The sequence below is a fragment of the Pseudophryne corroboree genome, chromosome 7 (genome assembly GCF_028390025.1).
Source record: "Pseudophryne corroboree isolate aPseCor3 chromosome 7, aPseCor3.hap2, whole genome shotgun sequence".
In the NCBI taxonomy this organism is placed as follows: Eukaryota; Metazoa; Chordata; class Amphibia; order Anura; family Myobatrachidae; genus Pseudophryne; species Pseudophryne corroboree.
The window spans coordinates 79069110-79083396 of record NC_086450.1 but is presented as its reverse complement, the minus strand read 5'-3'; the positions used below and the strand labels follow the sequence as shown (position 1 = coordinate 79083396).

General features: G+C 45.6%; 1 protein-coding gene across 1 annotated transcript in view; it reads right to left on the bottom strand.

Moving 5' to 3' along the window:
* Positions 1 to 14287, bottom strand: part of CWC22 (CWC22 spliceosome associated protein homolog) — a 225285-nt gene that overhangs the window by 96399 nt on the left and 114599 nt on the right. The window contains exon 12 of the mRNA XM_063933337.1: positions 9458 to 9539. Within this exon, the coding sequence (XP_063789407.1) occupies positions 9458 to 9539 (82 nt within the window). The remainder of the gene's footprint in view (positions 1 to 9457; positions 9540 to 14287) is intronic.

Sequence of the window (14287 nt, the reverse complement as noted above, 5' to 3'; positions counted from 1 at the left end):
ACATTTCTGCCTTCCAATATTATTTCTGCTGCATTGCTGACAAATAAGCAGAAAGGAAGATGAAATAAGCACATTACCATACGATTATCAGCAGGTACATTAAGACACAACACGGGTGCCTGCCTTACACAACATTATGGATGTTCTCATATGAGTAAGCAGTATGGACAAATGGATAAATAAAAATTAAAAATGCCACCTTAGAAAGGAAATGTCAGTGCTTTCTGGTAGCACGAAAAGGACTTTACTATTAGAGGTTTAACTGAAAGGTGTAATAATTCAAAGATTTTTTTAATTATTGTATTGTGCTGTGACCCCAAAGCAGCAGCATGACTGACATGCTACAGTGTTTGGGAGTAGGATGGGGGCGGCAACGGGGGGTCGTCTTACAATATGGGGGCGTGTCATGGACAGGGTCTGCATCTTCCCATGTAGATTTCCTGGTCCCGCAGAGTAGTTCTGGCTTACTCAGATGGGAGGCAGTTGCTATGCCAGCTGCCGGAATCCCGGCGCTCACCATACTGACAACTATTCTCCCTTTTGGGGTGTTCACGACACCCCTGGAGGGAGAATAAATATGCGAGCCATTGAGCCCGCAAGGGGCTCTTTTGCGCTCACCCCGCTGCCTGCATGCCGGCGGTCAGGATCCTGGCACCGGTATGCTGGGCGCCGGGATCCCAAACGCCAGCATAACATACTACACCCACTCAGATGGCCGATGGCAGCCGCAGTGCAAATAACATCCACCACTGAGTCTAGCCCTATATGGTATACTGTAATTACTGCAAGAGTGAAAGTTTCAGCTGTTATACAGAAAATGTGCCTTACTATGCCTATGCCTACGCCTATGGCTACGTAATTTAACACACTTTGCTGTTTAAATTTGGTCCCAAGTGATCAGTGTTGAATTTCCCTTACAACTCCCTCTTCCGTGCCCGCTGGTTTCCTAGGAGGGCTGCTGGAGACTGGCAGGGGAGTCATTTATAAAGTGGTGAACAAGGGTTTAAAGGACTTGTGTATTCAATGTGTGTTATGAAGGAATGAGCTGGAGTGATTTCTAGTCATGCCGTCCAGATGATGATATCACTGTTCATGACACAGAGTTCAGCACCAAGAGGCGGCTGTTACCGTGATCAGACATAACCAGCAAACAGTGGATGTAAAGGTACCGGAGCATGCAGAAGCTGGATAACCTGTTCCCTTCAGGAGGCACCAGGGGGGTTACAATACTCCTGACAGACTGCTAATATACCCACTGATGCTGGCAAATGCACCATGATGGTAGTGGTCGGGGGTAGCTGAATATGAAGAGGACTGCATGCAATCCATCTAACGCACATCTGCAGGAAACATTATATGTGCTTTGTAATAGATTGCAACTAATGAAATCAGGCCGGCAGCCCACGTATTAGACTTCAATGGCTTCAGCATCCCTCTAAAGGGGTGGTCTTGGTATCCCTGACTTAAGAAAATACTATTACATTGTGCAGCTTTCTCATTGTGTACAATGGTGCAATACTGGTGGAGTTAGGAAAGCCGGGGAGATTATTGAGACTGAGGAGCTGGGACCAGGCACAATCTCTTCTTTAATGTGGCTCCCCAGCAGTTCTATCTGCAGCGGGGTACACTATGTTCCACAGGGAATACATCGGGGTGTAGAGTTGGATCGTGATCCAGAGGCACCAACAGGCTACAGCTTTGACTGTTCCCAGTATGCATTGCATAGTCTCCTCTATAACCCCGCCTCTGGACACTGGAGCTCAGTTTGTAAGTTGGTGGCTGCATAGCAGGTCACTTAACAGGGAGGGCTGCGCTAGGCAGCCCTGAAAAGAGCTTTTTTAGAAGACTTCAAGGGCCGCAGCACTTCCTATGTCAGTCTAACATGCTGTGCTGCGGCTCCATCACCTCCCCAGCAGCACTGCATACTCCCGCGGCCAGGTTCCCGGGTACTTGCAGCGGAGGCGCACCGGTTCACAAGCACACCACCGCTGCCGCTCTCCAGGATTGCGTGGCTGCACATCAAAGAGGAGGTTAGAGGGTCCCCCAGGTGGGACCCACCGGTAAATCGCGGTCCCAGGAGACGGACCGCGCTGCTGGCGTGGATATTGTACTACACAGGGATCCCACTATATCCACCAGAGCAGGGAGCACAGGTCGGATTTAAAAAAATCCGTTTTACATAGGCTCCACAGTACCCGGTGGCGAGGACCAGCATAGAGGACAAGGCGTTGACCTGTAGCCGCTCCCCCAGCTCCGGCCACCATCTACTGCTGGTGCTCCCGCCCTGGAGCTGCATTTCACTCTCCCTCAGTTTCCTGACAGAGATTTTGGCGCCATCTTTACACAAGTAGCTGCGGCTGATCTTCGGGACTGCAGGGCAATGTCTCCTCTGTAAATATGCCTGTCTCATCAGCTCTGTTAATTTACAGTCACTTAAGTATTCTACATGTCATTTTAGACAGTGTTCGTTAAGAACAAGTGTACTTCTACCTTAATATTTAGTACAAGTATTCTGAGAAATACACCCAGTATCTACTGTGCATTGTTATGTGTGTGTGTGTGTGTGTGTGTGTGTGTGTGTATATATATATATATATATATATATATATATATATATATATAAAAAAAATATATATATATATATATATATATATATATATACACACACACATATATACACACACTTATAATATATATATATATATATATATATATATATATATATAGATAGAGAGAGAGATAGATAGTGTGCTACACAGTATATACTGTTTAGTGTTTTCTACTGTGTATTTCATTCAACTCATACCGCTTTAATCCTCTGTTTGTGTCCTGTATTTACTGTCACATGAATTAGGGGGTTATTTGCAGGTGTTGTGTTTGTCTGGCTATATTGTACTGTTAAGCTCTAAGACTACATTCCCTATAATGTCTGCCACACAGGGCGGGAAATCCGTGGATGCTTCTGCATCATGCAGTGCTTGCACCACGGATTTACCTGAGGGGGAAGTTTTAGCTGATGGTTGAGGTACTGGGTGCCATACATCTCCCAGTCAGCCTGCAGCACCTGTGGCCAATCAGGAACCACCTTGGGCAACGTTCTCAAGTATGCCGAATACGCTTGTGACACGTCTAACGTCACTGTGGGGCCTCCTGTGCCATTGCAGCCACATATTGTCCCTGTAGTTAATCCGCCCTAGGTGGACACTGTCTACCCAGATACAACAATTAAATCAATCGTTGGTTAGACAAAAGTCTACCCCCCCCCCCCCCCCCCTGGGGTCAAGGAGTTATCAAAGCGGGCCGCTTCCTCCTCAAAATCCACTAATATTTCAGATAATTCGGCTGATGAGGATGGGGAATATACTGATCCATCAGACACTGATACAGTCGCTTCTGACGAGGACCCTTCAACTCAGGTTGATGATCCTGACCTAGTGGAGGCTATTAAGCTGATTCTACAAATTGATGGTGAGGTAAAATCCGCTACTACGTCTAAGAAACCTGATAAGTTCAAACGTCAGAAGGTTACTAAAGTCTTACCACATTCTGACCATTTAATTGACATACGTCAGGAATCCTGGTCGTCTCCAGAAAAGAAATTCTCCCTGTCTAAAAAGATGTTAGCTCGTTATCCTATCCCTGCGGAGTTTGGTAACAAGTGGGAATCTCCACCGCCGGTGGACTCTCATGTCACCCGTCTTGTGGTGTCATCTACTATGTCTGTCAGCACTGTAACCTCACTGAAGGAACCGACGGATAAGCGTGTTGAGGGATGCCTGAAGTCTATTTACTCCCTTACCGATGCGGTACATAGACCCACTATAGCAGCCTCCTGGGCAGCAAAAGGAATTGAAGCATAGGTTCAGGCATTAGAGGATGAGCTGCCTCAGGATATTTCTGACACTGACACACAATATCGGTCTCATATTACCACCGCCTCCCACTATATTCAGGAGGCGTCCTCTGAGGCAGGTGTAATGGCGGTCAAGGCGTCTATTACGTCTATACTTGCTCTCTGTGGTTGAGGTCCTGGAAGGTGGACCTAGACTCCAAAAAGACCTTGGAGGTGCTTCCTTTTAAAGGGAGACATCTTATTTGGATAAGATCTGAATAATATTGTGACTGACTTGGCGACTGCTAAGACTGAGTTTCTCCCAAGTACTAATCCTTCTGCACCGAAGGCAGAGTACCACTTTTCGTTCCTTTCGACCTCCAGGGAAAGGAAAGGGTCAGGCGTACCCGAGACAAGCTCGTATTTCCAAAACCACTAAGTTCAAACCTAAACAATCTTTGGCCGCCCGTCAGACTGCTTCCAAACAAGACAAGTCTGCTGCATGACGGGGCGTGCCTCCCCCTGGGGGATCCCAGGGTGGGAGGCCGACTTCTGCAGTTCGCCCAGGCCTGATTAAAGACCACTTAGGACGCCTGGGTGCGGGAGGTTGTCTCTCACGGGTACGCAATCTCTTTCAAGAGACGTCCCCCTCGCCAGTTTTGCTCTATGGTTATCCCTTCGGATCCGTTGAAAGCGCAAGTTCTACCATTGGTTGTGCTATCCCTCTTGGACAAAGGAGTGGTAGTGCCGGTACCTCTGTCCCAGAGAGGCAGGGGATACTATTCGACCCTGTTTCTAGTTCCAAAACCCAATGGGTCCTTTTGGCCTATACTCAACCTCAAATCATTGAACAAATTTGTGAAAGTGTCCAAATTCCGTACGGAAACTCTGCGGTCTATTGTATAGGCCATGGAACCCAAGACTATATGGTATGCCTGGACATATAGGATGCTTACCTGCATATACCTATTGCCACATTGCATCAGCATTATCTGCGGTTTGCTGTTTGCAACCTAAATTATCAATTCCAGGCTCTGCCATTTGGACTGGCCATGGCCCCTCGGATCTTCACCAAGGTCATGGCCGTGATGACGGCCCTTCTCCGCCGTCAGGGAATCAGGATCCTGCCATATCTAGACGACTTGTTGATCCTAGCGAACTCCCAAGAGGTTCTCCTCAGTCACCTGGAGCTGACGGTACAATTCCAACAAGCCCACGGGTGGCTCATCAACTGGAAAAAGTCCTCGCTGGTCCCTTCTCGGAGCATGGTGCACCTGGGGGCACTGCTGGACACATACAGCCAAAGACTGTTTCGGTCTCCGGAAAAAGCCCTGAAACTACAGGACAGGATCAGATGCTTCCTTTCTCACCAAAGGGTGTTGATGCATCTCCGAGATGCAAGTACTAGGCCTCATGGTATCGGCTTTCGACATGGTGGAGTACGCTCAATTTCATTCCCACCCTCTGCAGAGGTTAATCCTTTCCAAATGGGACTGCCTGCCTCATCGGATCAGGTCTCAAATGATCTCTTTGACGCCGAAGGTTCGTCTGTCACTAAGCTGGTAGCTACAGGACCAACAGTTGGATCTCCAACTGGGTCCTACTGACTACGGATGCCAGTCTGCGGGACTGGGGCGCGGTGCTGGAGCAACGCTCTCTCCAGGGTCGGTGGACCAAGGAGGAATCTCTCCTCCCGATAAACATTCTGGAATTGCGGGCAGTGTTCAATGCTTTGAATCCGGCCATGCCTCTGGTACAGAACAGGCCTGTTCAAGTACAATCAGACAACGCCACCACAGTGGCGTACATAAATCATCAAGGCAGCACTCGAAGCCGCATGGCAATGATGGAAGTTTCAAAAATCCTTAGTTGGGCGTAACGCCATCTGCCAGCAATATCGGCAGTGTTCATTCCTGGAGTACTCAATTGGGAAGCGGATTTCCTCAGTCGTCAGGACGTGCACGCCGGAGAGTGGAGTCTTCATCCGGAAGTCTTTCAACTCCTAGTGGACAAGTGGGACCTACCAGATGTAGACCTGATGGCGTCTCAACACAATCACAAGATTCCGGTCTTCGGATCAAGGACAAGGGATCCTCAAGCAGCGTTCGTGGAGGCACTTCCATGGAACTTTCAGCTGCCATACGAGTTCCCTCCAGTGTCACGCCTGTCCATGGCACTACGGAAGTTCAAGCAAGAAGGAGGAATACTACTTCTAGTCGCTCCAGCGTGGCCCAGACGGCATTGGTTCTCAGACCTGCAGGGTCCATCGATCGAGCGTCCTCTTCTGCTTCCTCAACGCCAAGACCTCCTCGTTCAGGGCCCTTGTGTCTATCCAAACCTGGCCAGGCTGGCTTTAACGGCGTGGCTCTTGAAGCTTCGCTCCTGAGGGCCAAAGGATTCTCCGAGGCGGTTATACAAACTATGCTGAAGGCCTGCAAACCGGCTTCTGCATGGATTTATTACAGGGTCTGGAATTCTTACTTCACCTGGTGTGCTGCTATCAATTACGACGCATACAATTTTGGAACTTCCAGACTTCTGGCTTTTCTGCAACAAGACCTGGATTTACGCCTTCATTTAGCCTCCCTCAAGGTTCATATTTCTGCCTTGTCAGTGTGGTTTCAGAGGAAGATTGCGTCTATTCCTGACATTCATACTTTCACTCAAGGCGTTTTACAGATCCAGTCCCTCCTGTGACTCCATGGGATCTGTCTGTGGTCTTGAATGCCCTACAAGAGTCTTCATTTGAGCCTCTTGAATCTGCAGACCTTAAATATCTTACGATTAAGGTCGTGTATCTACTGGCTATTTGCTCTGCTAGGAGGGTGTCGGACATAGGAGCTTTGTCCTGTCGTCCGCCCTTTCTGATTTTTCACAGTGATCGGGCAGTTCTTAAAACTCGCCCTGGTTATTAGCCTGTCATCTTGTGTCATATTGGTGTCATATTGGTGTCATCTTTTCACCTTAACCAAGAGATTGTGGTTTCGGCTTTTACCTTTTCTGGTTTGTCCTCCAAAGAGTGGTCTTTGGATGTGGTACAGGCTCTCCGTATTTACGTGGAGAGGACTGCCTCTCTCAAGAGGTCAGATACCCTTTTTATACTTTTTGGTTTTCACAAACGTGGCTGGCCTGCGAATAAGCAAACCTTGGCCAGATGGATTAGAATGGTGATTGCACAAGCTTATGCACAGGCTGGTCTTCCAGCTCCTGCTGCTATCAAGGCCCATTTTACTCGGTCTGTTGGGCCTTTTTGGGTGGCCTGCCAAGGCACGTCCGCTGAACAATTGTGCAAGGCGGCTACGTGATCCTCAGTCAACACGTTCATTAGGTTTTATGCCCTTGATACTTCCGCCTCCCAGAATGCTTCCTTTGGATGCCGGGTTCTTGTGCCTGCTACAGTGCATCCCCTCCCATGATGAACTGCTTTAGGACATCCCCGATGTATTCCCTGTGGAACACAGTGTACCCCGCTGCAGAATAGGAGATTTATGGTAGACTTACCATAGTTAAATCTCTTTCTGCGAGGTACACTGGGTTCCACAGGGCGCCCACCCTGACGCACTTAGCTTCTTTGGGTTTGTATGGCATTAGCCACTGGTCCCTTCTCCTGTTGTGAGAATGTGGTTCTATGTGACTAACTTCTGCCTTCTCTTTACTGCATTGGACTGGTTAACGAAACTGAGCTCCAGTGTCCGGAGGCGGGGTTATAGAGGCGGCTATGCAATGCATCCTGTGAACAGTCAAAGCTTTAGCCTGTTGATGCCTCTGGATCAAGATCCAACTCTACACCCCGATGTATTCCCTGTGGAACCCAGTGTACTTCGCAGAAAGAGATTTAACTATGGTAAGTCTACCATAAATCTCCTTTTTCCACCCTGTAGTATCCGGTCGCTGGCGGTTTGGGATTTTGTTAATAAACGCTTAAATCATGCCCCATGTCCGTCACCTCTGATTCGTTTATTTCATAATACAGCTTTCCTCCCAGGTTTATACAAATCTTCCTTTACAACCTGGCTTTTGGGAAATATATACTACCGCAAATGATATTACAACAGACACTACCTTTCCTCAATTTTTAGACATTAGTGACAGAACGGCAATCCCATCCACAGATTTCTTCCGCTTTCTACAAATTTGACACAATTTCAAATTCCACAATTAATAACTCCAGACTTATCTGATTATCTCTGTATCTGTTGGAAGCGTTCTCCTACCAGGGGTCTGATTTTTATTTTTTTATTAGGTCAGGATTTGGGCTCTGCTTTGGATCCTCCTGAACTGGCATGGGAATTATACCTAGGACACTCCATAGATGATGAGGATTGAGATGAAATCTGGGATGCCGCTCCTAGTTCAATCTATGTGAAAATTAAATAAAATGTTTGTCAACTGCTGCCTCGCTGGTACTATGTGCCTTACCGACTAAAAGCCATGTTCCCTGACACTTCGGATAGGTGCTGGAGGGGATGAGGGCACCTTTTTACATATTTGGCGGTGCTGTCTAAAACTTGCAAGTATATGGCGGGATGTCACTACTTTACTCTTGTACCTATTTGAGACCACTATCCCCTTTGAACCCAAATACTTCATACTCTCCTTAAATCTTCCCAACCTTACCCGGCACCAAAATAAACTGCTTCAACACAGTTTCTGCCATAACCTGTCAAACAGCTGTTGATTGGAAAAATCCCTCACCGTCCTCTATGCAGGCAATTCTATCCCATATCTGGTACGTCTACAAAATGGAATATATGACATAATGCGTAACTCCTCCAAATCATTTAATAAAATCTGGTCCCCCTGGCTGACTTCACAACATGCTCCCTCCCCGTTTGGCACCGGATTCTTTGACTTGAATGTTTAAGTGCTTTGTACCTGGTGGTCACCCCCTGTCACCATCTACTTCCTTCTATTTTCCTTTTCTTTTCTTTTGCCTCTCCTCCTCTTTCCCCTTTCTTTCCCCTATTTTTTTTCCCTTTGACGGTTTGCCACATTGTCGTCGCGAGAAATTGTTGCTCTTATACTTTCTTGAAAATTGGATCACCTTTTTTGCTGCTTAACTTACTGTAGGTTTTTATGTTTGCTACATGAAATGTATTCCTATGAGTCATGTGCATCGCACTCTACTGTGATTCATTCAATAAACTGTGTTTAAAAAAAAAAGAAAGAAAAGAAAACAGGGAGGCATTTGAAAGACCGACCCCTTGGTTATATTTGTAAAAGTTGTCTTTAGCTTATAATATATGAAATGAAACGTCCACTTGGCTAAATCTGTATATCCATCAGTAAAACCATAGATTTATTAAAGACGACACTGTACAGTTCTTAACATGCTTGTAGACGTTTCCTTCTCTCACAGCAGTCTGTCAGTGGCTTTCAGTTGTGTCAGCTATTGGCAATTAGCAACAGAGGGAGGCCAGATATTCACATTACATGTCAGACGAGAGAAAACCAGGTGTCTGGATGTCAGCACTGAAAGCGCCCATAGTGACGAGAACAGAGAGCTTTCTTATGCAAAAGTGTGTTAGGAAGAAGTTGTGTGAAAAGGAAAAATATTCAAAATATATATGATTCAAATTCCAACAACATGTTCTGTTTTAGGAACCATAATAAACTGTGCCTTACCTTGATTGGATGGCAAGGTATATCGTGCGGCGGAATGAAACCAAGTTAATTTCAGTTTTGTCGTGAATAGTCATTTTTTCTCCTAAATATAAAAAGAAAGTTACATGATGGAATGACAGAACAACATAGCGCTAAGTACCAACTCTACTCAGCAACGTTATTAGCATAGACTCTCACTGATCCAATGTGGTTATTGCTTCTTTGCCAACAAAGATCACAATACAGGAGAAAACATTTTTTGATTCTATGGGAGTTACTCAATTAGTGCCTTTTTTATGACAGTTTTCGCCCGTTTTTAGGTCGAATTAACATTCAACCTATTCAATGTCTGTGCAGTTTTTTTTCCGACTGGTTGAAAAATCCGGCACTGGGAGAAAACCACGTGTATCGGCAAATTCGAGGGCATTTTTGCCCGTTTTTGAAGCAATTTTCACCAATACCGATTCGACAAAAAAAGAAAGAAAGTGAAATGGCACGGACAAAAATGCCCACAATTGAATACCCTGTTTCGAATTAGTGCCGTTTTTTTTCGACCAGTCGAAAAAATGGCACTTAATTGAATAGCCCCCTATGTTGCTTATTTCTACATTAGTGTAACTGGTAACATTTCCACCAAAATGACAGACCTGGGTTGTTGATCACTCTTTCAAGCCGCGTCACAGCGGCTTGAAACTCTGTTCACGTCGCAGACTGGACCCAGGTTAGTGGCAGGTTTTATCTCTGCTGGCACTTGGAGATAACATCATCTCCAAGTGATCTGACTCTTTATATGCTTTTTGAGTGACCCAGGTCACACAGTAGGCTACCCAGGTCAGTACTGAGTTTGACTCTGGCAACTACCAGGTAACACAACTTAGGTAGACCCTTTCACACCAACTTGAATCCGGGTTGCCCCGGCTATAACCCAAGTTATAAGTTTGGTAGAAAAGGGGTATAATTGTTGGACAGATAAGAACGTGCTTTTCTTAGGATTAGCCCACAAGCTCTGAACGGGCCGTCTCTCCACTACTATAGTCTGGAAGACTTATTTTTGCCTCAGAACCTCTGTGTACACTATGTGCCCAAGAACATCATCCTGAGTTTGTTTACTCCTTCCAAGTCGCTGTAAGATAATAGTGAAAGTTTTGGGTAGACACAAAATAAAGGCTGTTATATAATCTGAAGCCTGGCTGACATTGACGGCCTGATTTGGAGTCTGACTGATGTAAACGTGGACAGATCCGAGGATATCTGCAAGCTACAGAAGGCAATCAAGTACTGAAAGTGCAGACAGATTGATCCTCCATCCATTCACCGATGGACTACTCTTTCTGTGAAAAAGGCATTTATGGACAGCAACTGGGCGGCTACTTCGTGATCGCACGGAACCAATCTATCTAATGAGAGAGCCATTGGCTGTGGAGAGCAACCTACGTGCTGTAAGTGGCATGCGGATGCAGATGGGACGCCCGTTTCAGACGATGCTTTTGCGCCCAGCATTGGGTGGGTTTAATTCACAAATATTAATAATGATGATGGAAATCTCCCGTGTGAAGACGGATGGACACTCGCAGAGATGGGTGGATAGTTGTATTAGCATAAGGTAGTGAGCAGACTGTTGCATCCATATGTAAAAGCGGCGAGAGATGCCTTAAACTTAGAATCAGGCCCTTATTCAGGCACCACCCCATGCATGGCCACACCCGCTCACTGGCCAGGCCTGCCCCCTCTCTGTTTAGCGGCTAAATGTAACCAAAACAGTAGGCAAAAATATGCTTCAAAAGAGACACTATTGGCAATATGAAGTGGACATTATACGGGAAGCAGTCAGGATCCCGGCTGTCGGTATCCTGGTAGTCAGAATACAGATGCCGGAATACCAACCCCTTCCTGAATGATCACACCAGAATCCAGAAAAGTACAACATCCCAGCGTCGGAATACCGACAGCCGGAATCTAGAACCAGGAGACACCAGGTCGCATGTCAGGTAAGCCGAGTGAGGTGGGTGAGGGGGGTTTAGGTTTATGCTTGGGGGGGTAGGGTCAGGCAGCGTCCTAGGGGGGTTAGGCTGTGGGGAGGGGTTTTTTGGTAGGGTTAGAGTTAGGCTGCGGAGGTGGTGGTGGTGGGGGGGGGGGGTTAGGTTTAGGCAGCGGGTACAGGTGGTTGGGTTTAGGCACCTACGGGGGGAAGTTAGGGTTAGGCAATAAGAGGGGAAGTTAGGGTTGGGCTGCGGGTAGGGAGGGTTAGGGGGCTGCGGGTAGGGAGGGTTAGGGGGTTGGGGAAAACCCTTACTCACCCCTGTCTGCTTCTCAAATTTCAAGATCCCGGCGTCTGTATTATGACCGACAGAATCCCGTGCACAGGCAAAACATACTGATCCGAACAAAAGCCCTAATTTTAAAAGCACACTGTGCATTTACCAAGTTTAATATATGAACATTTTAAGCTGAGTATGTATGCAAGTGCTCTTCCATTTGCGCTATGCAGCAGGTGTACATATTCCCTTTTTTTGTTAGCAATGAATCTTAGAAAAACGAGGTCAGTTTGGGACATCTGCGAAACAGACTGAACCTGAATAAACAGCTGCCCATGAGCGTGGAAGGAAAAACAAAGTTGACAAAAAACTGAGACAGACTGATTTGTGCAGTGAGATCATCCTTATTCCGTATTACTTCAGCTCCTGTCTTAATTTATCTTCAAATAATCTCTGTGCCAATTTGTAACAGACGAACATCAAAACATGCCACTAACCCAGCACACATTTGTGCCTGTCAAGCATTCCCTGTATCAGTCTGCAGCAGATCAATTGCCTGTATTTAGCTGTATTTAGCTGTAAATCAGTGCGAAACTTTCACAATGAAGATATGTAATAAATACTATTATTAACGCATTCAAGGTAATGGAGGAAATGTAGTCATTGCTTTAGCACATAAACAGTTACACAAACAACTGAGATAGATTTTAAAAAAAACAAACAAACAAACTGTTTATTGGTAAGGAGAAAAATACAAGTGTAACACACACATTGCATACAACAGCTGTATATCGACAATATCAAGTCTCAGGTTATTTAGGAATGTACAACGCTATTTCCATACAAGAGCAATCACGTACATTAGTAGAGGGAGTGACAGTAACAGTAGTTACGGGCATTGCTAAATACATTGCAAGGATCCGTCATCTCTCGGTATCACGCCATTAACAGTGTGTATGTGCTAGTCTAAAACATTGTTCCTGAAAACAGTAGAGTTGGGGTTAGAAGGGTGGTGATCCCCTCGTAAGCATTTCCATATTGTACCATGTAGTATATTTAACCACTTTCCGCATGTTATCACGAGTTTGTTGTGGTAAGGTTATCACGTAGGGTAGCCATATAGTAAAAAACTTGGAAGAGTTGGATTCCGCTCTAAGAGAGCATTCAATCCAGTCCATTTGATATAGATGCGTCAGTCTAGGGAATAAAAGGGTCATGGGTATAGGGGTTCCGTGTATCCATTGGGATAGTATAGTCTTTTTCGAAGCTGCCGCTATCCTAGCTAATAACAGTTTATTGCCTGTAGGTAATGAGCAGCTATCATAGTCATATTGGTTCCAGAGAGCCCAGAGTAAAGTTGGTTTGATAGGGATGTTTAGAGTCGTTGTAATATAATTACAGACGTCTTTCCAAAATAGCTGTATTATAGGGCATGACCAGAGGCAGTGAATGATGTCAGCATCATGTGTGGAGCACTTGAAGCAATTGGAGTTATCAGAGATGCCCGTGAGGTATCTGAGACGGGGAGTATAATACGCCCTGTGCAATATTTTTAAATGCATTTCTGCATAGGAAGAGGATACTAGATATTTATTAAGTAACAAATGCCAATGTATTATGGTCTGTAGAGGGATGTCTGGTAGAGTGGTCGACCATTTAGCTAGGCCTGTAGTTTGACTATCTAGGTCAATTTGTCGTCTGGTGTGTGCATAAATAAAGGATGTTGGATAGGAAGACTGGGGTTTAAACGCAGTTGGGTGTCTAGGGGAAAGTTATAATCTGCTGGTCGTAAACGTGTTATCAATTGTGTTGCAAAGCTGCGTACTTGAAAATATGCGAATAGTGGTATATGTAAGTTCGGGAATTTGTGCTTTAATTGCGACCAGGTAAGTACTTCTGTGCAGGTGGCATTTAAGAATTGATATACTAAACGTAAGCCTTGGGAGTACCAAGTCTTGATAATGGCATCTGTGTCTCCGCCTTGAAAATTTGGGTTATGCAGGAGTGGTTGGAATAGGGAGCAGGTTAGGTGTCAGCCCTTTTCGTTTTCGAAGATGTTGCCATGCTTTGTATGGAGCGAGTAGCAGCGGGTTCGAGCGGATGGACGCCTGTGTGAAGGGGTCTGAAAAATGTAGTATGGTAGCTAAAGTACCATGGGATAGCATATTCTGTTCCAAAGATATATTAGTGTAGTCAGAGGAACCTCTCACCCAGTCAAGGGCATATCTGTAATTAGCGGCTAGAGAATAGTCTTCTGGGCATGGTATATTCACGCCACCCAGCGTTGTCTGTTGTTTCAGTTTAAAGAGGGCTATACGTGGACGTTTGTTTGTCCATATGAAAGTGTTAAGGGCCTTGTTAATTGTTTGTATATCTCGTTTGGTCAGAAGATATGGGAGCATTTGGATCGGGTATAGTAAACGGGGAAATGAGATCATTTTGTATAAATGGCATCTACCTATATATGAGATTGGTAAGTTTTGCCAGCGTGTAAAATCTTCAATCATTTTGTTAATGGCACGGGAAAAGTTCAGTGGGTACAGCTCGGCTAGGGTTGGTGAGAAGCGTAAGCCCAGGTATGTTATGAAACCAGACG